This window comes from Myotis davidii, unplaced genomic scaffold (genome assembly GCF_000327345.1).
Source record: "Myotis davidii unplaced genomic scaffold, ASM32734v1 scaffold93, whole genome shotgun sequence".
Classification (NCBI taxonomy): domain Eukaryota; kingdom Metazoa; phylum Chordata; class Mammalia; order Chiroptera; family Vespertilionidae; genus Myotis; species Myotis davidii.
The window spans coordinates 1,165,061-1,171,060 of record NW_006292095.1 but is presented as its reverse complement, the minus strand read 5'-3'; the positions used below and the strand labels follow the sequence as shown (position 1 = coordinate 1,171,060).

Sequence of the window (6,000 nt, the reverse complement as noted above, 5' to 3'; positions counted from 1 at the left end):
GTGTTTGTGTGAACTAATATAAATTCAAAGTAAACATCATTACATAAAAGGGTACGGTCTTTTTTTTTTTTTTAGTTTTATTCATTTCAAATGGGCTGGATCCGGCCCGCGGGCTGTAGTTTGCCCATGGCTGCCCTGGAGGATATGAAAAAAGACCAAGTCAGAAATTAAGCATACACTGACTGAAATAAAGAATAATATTTAGGGATTCAACAGTAGATTAGAAGATCTTGAGATTCAAGTCAATGATTTGAAATATGAGGAAGCAAAAAACACCCAACCAGAAGAGCAAGAAGAAAAACGAATAAAAAATGTGAAGATAGTGTAAGGAGCCTCTGGGACAACTTCAAGCGTACCAACATCTGAATAATGGGGGTGGCAGAAGAAGAGAGAGAGCAAGATATTGAAAACCTATTTGAAGAAATAATGACAGAAAACTTCCCCTACCTGGTGAAAGAAATAGACTTACAGGTCCAGGAAGCACAAAGAACACCAAAAGGAGGAATCCAAAGAGGACCACACCAAGACACATCATAATTAAAATGCCAAGGGCAAAAGACAAAGACAACAGAAACTATGCAGGCCAGAACAGAGTGACAAGAAATATTCAAAGTGATGAATAGCAAGAACCTACAACCAAGATTACTCTACCCAGCAAAGCTATCATTTAGAATTGAAGGTCAGATAAAGAGCTTCACAGATAAGAAAAAGCTAAAGGAGTTCATCACCACCAAACCAGTATTATATGAAATGCTGAAGGGTATTTTTAAGAAGAGGAAGAAGAAGAAAAGGGTAAAGATAAAAAATTAATGAAAACAAAGTGACAACAAATACATATCTATCAACAAATGAATCTAAAAATCTGATGAACAGAATAAACTGGTGAATGGAATAGAATCAGGGGCATGGAAATGGAACAGACTGACGACTCTCAGAGGGAAAGGGGTGTGGGGGTGTGTGGGAAGAGATTAGACAAAGATCTTATATGCATGTATACATTACCTATGGGCACAGACAATAGGGTGGCAAGGGCCTGGGATCAGGTGGGAACTGGTGGAGGGGAGCTATGAGGGGAGGGGGAAAATAGAGACATCTGTAATCTCAGCAATAAAGATTTTTTTTAAAAAAGTTAAAAGATAAGCCCTAACCAGTTTGGCTCAGTGGATAGAGCGTCAGTCTGCGGACTGAGGGGTCCGGGGTTCGATTCTGGTCAAGGGCGTGTACCTTGGTTGAGGGCACATCCCCAGTGGGGAATGTGCAGGAGGCAGCTGATTGATGTTTCTCTCTCACCGATGCCCTTCCTCTCTGTAAAAAATCAATAAAATATATTTTAAAAAACTGTACAATTTTGCATTTACTAATCAACAGAAGACTTGCTGGAGAGAAGCCTAATACCTAAGGACCAAAAGTAGAATCTCTCCCCCTCTCCCTTCCTCTCTGAAATCAATAAAAGTATTTTAAAAAAGGATAAACTTAACCAAATTTTGCAATGCCATTTCTAAGTATATACCCAAAAGAATTCAAAGTATATACACAAAGTATATATCAATTTTAAGTATATATCCCAAAAGACTCAACTAGATACTGGTATACCAATATTCATAATAGCGTTATTCAAAAGATAGAAACAACCCATGTGTTTATCAACAGATGAATGAATAAAGAAAATGTGGTATACAAATACCATGGAATGAAATAAAAAGCCATAAAAAGGAATGAAGTTCTGATAAATGCTGCATGAATGAATTTTTAAAATATTTTGTTAAGTGAAATAAGCCAGATACAAAAGGACAAATATTGGTATGATTCCACTTTATCTAGGATTGGCAAGTTTATTGAGAGAGAAGGTAAAAGTTTATGGGGAATGGTAGTGGAGAAAGGAATGGGGAGTTATTGCTTAATCATTACAGAATTTATGTTTTGGGTGATGAATTTTAGAAATAGACAGTGGTGATGATTCCACAACATAGTGAATTTACTTACTGCCATTCAGTTGTACACTTAAAAATGGAAATTATCCGGCTGGTATGGCTCAGTGGTTGAGCATCGACCCATGGACCAAGAGATCACCAGTTTGATTCCAGGTTAGGGCACATTTGCAGTTTCGATCCCCAGTAGGGATGTGCAGGAGGCAGCTGATCGATGTTTCTCTCTCATCGATGTTTCTCTCTGTCCCTCTCCCTTCTTCTCTCTCTCTCAAATCAATAAAATAAAATATTTTTAAAAATTGTTCAAATGACATAATAATAATGTAAAACAACTGTGACATGATCTTTTATTTGACTAAAACAAAAATTTTAGCTGTTAAAATTGATGCTCAAAGTAGGATTTCATCTGGACACTAAAGGAAATGGTGGTGTTCTCTCTTACCCTTACATTCATGTTTACATATTTATAGGATTAATGCCTCTGGGAAGTCAGGAGTCTTCAGATAGTCTGGCAGCCGAGATTGTTACACCTGAAATCAGGTAAGGAGATCATAAAGTTCAGTCACACTGCACTATATTTCTGGAGAAAACTTACTTTTCTGTAATATGAAGAGGATTATTTCCTTACTAGAGGCCTGGTGCACGAATTCGGCCTGGTCTGAAGGATCAGGCCGAAACCGGCTCTCCGACATCCCTGAAGGGTCCCAGATTGCGAGAGGGAGCAGGCCAGGCCAAGGGACCCCCACCAGTGCACTCTCTGGGTCACGGAGGGATGCAGGAGGGCTCCCGGGCATGTCGCAAGCTGACCTACCAGTCAGAGCGTCTGCCCCCAGTGGTCAGTGCACATCATAGCAACCGGTCGACTGGTCCGCTTTCTGTCCCCGCAATGGTCAGTGCATGTCATAGCAAGCTGTTAAGTGACCTTAGCATATCAGTAGCATATTACGGTTTGATTGGTTGAATGGACTACCAGACGACGGGACACTTAGCATATTAGGCTTTTATTATATACGATTCGTTATTACTAACACTTTCAGCATGAACTCAGTAGCAAATGTCCAGTGCATTTTTCAACTGGCCCAAGAGACTTGATCTTCTTACTTCAGTAGGACAATGTTTCACACTTATACAGCAAACTGACATCTCTCTGCTTGAGTACCCTTAGCAAACATTTAGCCATAAAACCACTTGACCCCAAAGTAAACGCTATGTTTAGCCATCAGTCTGCAAAGTAACTCGTCACTAAAACGCATCTTTTAATTAGGTGGAATGGTCTGGGAAAGATTTAATACAGTAGACAGGAGGAAATATCTCCCCATCTGTTCTATTCTTTCCTCACTAGTATCTTACATTTTTATTTATTCATAGCATTTTAAAAATTCCATTTATTGCAATATGTGCCCGACTTTATAGTAAGAATAAAAGACTGGCCTGGCTGGTGTGGCTCAGTGATTGAGCATCGACCCATGAACCAGGTGGTTACCGTTTCCATTCCCAGTCAGGGCACATGCCCAGGTTGTGGGCTCGATCCCCAGTAGGGGGCTTGCAGGAGGCGGCCAGTCAATGATTCTTATTGATGTTTCTCTCTCTCCCTTTCCTGCTCTCTCTCTAAAATTAATAACAACATATATTTTGAAAACAGAATAAAAGATTGGTGGGGAGACACCAAGTGTCCAGGAGAAAGAGAATGCTGAATCTGAATATTATTTTTACCTTCTGTGAGTCTGTTTGCCCCCTTTTTAAATTGACACTGGCCTTGATTCTTTTTAATATCCTTTGTTGTTTAAGAGTCTTATAAACTGTGATTTAAAATAGGCATTAAAATACTTGTTAAGTAAATAAAGACTATTGATTGTTGTTGGCATTTATTTAAGAAGGAAACACAAAAGGAGTATAATGCAACACCAACTCTGGAAGCATCTTGTAAATTTTTCTTTTCTGCCATCTGAGGTGGTACTTTATATTGGACTGTTAAAATTTGAATGAATGATATTGGACCGTTAAAATTTGAATGAATGATATTGGACCGTTAAAATTGGAATGAATGAACACATTATTTATGAATATTCATAAGTAAATGGTTATGTCCAAAAAAAATTTTTAAGTGAGCTTATTGGTAATGCAGTTGGATTTTTAAATTGAGGAAAAGAACAATGATAAAGATTCCACAAATAAAATGACTTTTTTGGGTATGACTCAGTAAAATTAAAATATACTCTGTGTCTAGAGAGCTATCAAGATAATGAAATGGTAAAAGGCACAAAAATTTGCAACATGTGTTACAGACAATGAGCTAATAGGTTTAATACATAATAAAGTATACCTATCAAATTTCAAAAACTACTATAAGTGGTAATTGTCACTGATATTAAGGGTACGGGGAAATTGGGAACTCATAAGCGAAGAGTAAACATAAAGTGGTACAACTTTTTAATAATGAGATATAATTGGCATATTAATTGTATTAATTTTAGTTATACAACATAATGATGTGATATATGTATATATTGTGAAATAATTACCATAGTCAGTTTAGTTAAATTTTTTTTTTTAATCCTCACCAAAAGATATTTATTCATGATTTTTAGAGAGAGTGGAAGGGAAGGGTAGAGACAGAGAAACATCGGTGTGAGAGAGTCACATCATTTGGTTGCCTCCCACACATGCTTCGACCAGGGCCAGGATTGAGCCTGCAACTGAGGTACACTCCCTTGACCGGAATCAAACCCAAGACCCTTCTGTCTGCAGGCCAATGCTCTATTCACTAAGCCAGACCAGCCAGGGCACAAATTTTTATTCTTATGGTGGTACAACTTTTTTTCTGAGCATTTTGGCAAAAAGTGTATATTATCTAAATGTGACTATCTTTTGACCCAAAATTTATTTCTCTGGGAATTAATCCTAAGGAAATAATGAAGGATATACACAAAGGTATATTTATAAAGCTGATGATTATTAGCATATTAAATCTCAAAATTGGGAACAACCTAAATGCCCAGTGATTAAATTAAATAACAATTCTTCAATGTGTTAATGTGTCATTTAAAATATTAAAGTATACTATTTACTGATATGAAATGATTGTGAAAATTTAAGTATAAATAGCAGATATCAATGTAACATACTATGTGATCCATTTTTTAAACTCCTGGCATGTGTGTACATATGCATCGCAGTAGAAGGCTGTATTTCAGCAGCAATTATTTTGCACCATAGGGCTATAGAGGATTTCTATTTTCTTCTCATTTATCCTTTCTCACCCCCCCCCCACAATGAGTGTTTTTACTTACAGTTCAAAAATATGTTAGTCATGTTGTTCATACATAAAATATACCAAGTTTTATATAATTGCTTCAGTTGGGCCACAAATTTGACTTTCATATTTTCAACAGCAAAAGTAAAATTGCTTTATAAGATTTATGGTGTTTATAAAATAAGAGCAGACTGTTTTGTGTATATTTGTTTTGTTTTTGTATTTTCCATGAGAAGCATAGCTTTTTATAGCATCTGGTATGAGTAAATTAAGAATGAATTATATTTTCAAGAGGTAGATCTTCAGTTATATCTTGACATGGATTAATATTCAATTATATCGTCCCTGCAGTAAATGTAGTGGCAAGCTTTTTGTGGCTGTTGCTATTAACATCCCTCAGTGTAAGCTTTTGTCATAACACAGGATCCCACAGCAATGCAGTCAAATAAGTTGGCTCTGATAATCTAGTTTGTTATAAAAATTTTACATATATATAGGAATGGGTGGACTGCATTTTTTTAAAAATATATTTTATTGACTTTTTACAGAGAGGAAGGGAGAGGGATAGAGAGAGTCAGAAACATCGGTGAGAAAGAAACATCGATCAGCTGCCTCCTGCACACTCCCCACTGGGGATGTGCCCGCAACCAAGGTACATGCCCTTGACCAGAATCGAACCTGGGACCCTTCAGTCCACAGGCCAACTCACTATCCACTGAGCCAAACCAGTCAGGGCTGGACTGCATATCTTGGAGGCATTCTTCTTTGGATAGTATATCTTGCCATCAAATGATTAGTAATTTAAGAATATGGCACTAG

At 37.1% G+C, this 6,000-nt stretch overlaps 1 protein-coding gene across 3 annotated transcripts in view; it reads left to right on the top strand.

Annotated features, from left to right (window-relative positions):
- HOOK3 (hook microtubule-tethering protein 3) overlaps positions 1-6,000 on the top strand; it is an 88,982-nt gene that overhangs the window by 56,319 nt on the left and 26,663 nt on the right. For all 3 annotated transcript variants that reach the window (XM_015565180.1, XM_015565179.1, XM_015565181.1), the window contains exon 13: positions 2,399-2,468. In XM_015565180.1, coding sequence (XP_015420666.1) covers positions 2,399-2,468 — 70 coding nt within the window. The remainder of the gene's footprint in view (positions 1-2,398; positions 2,469-6,000) is intronic.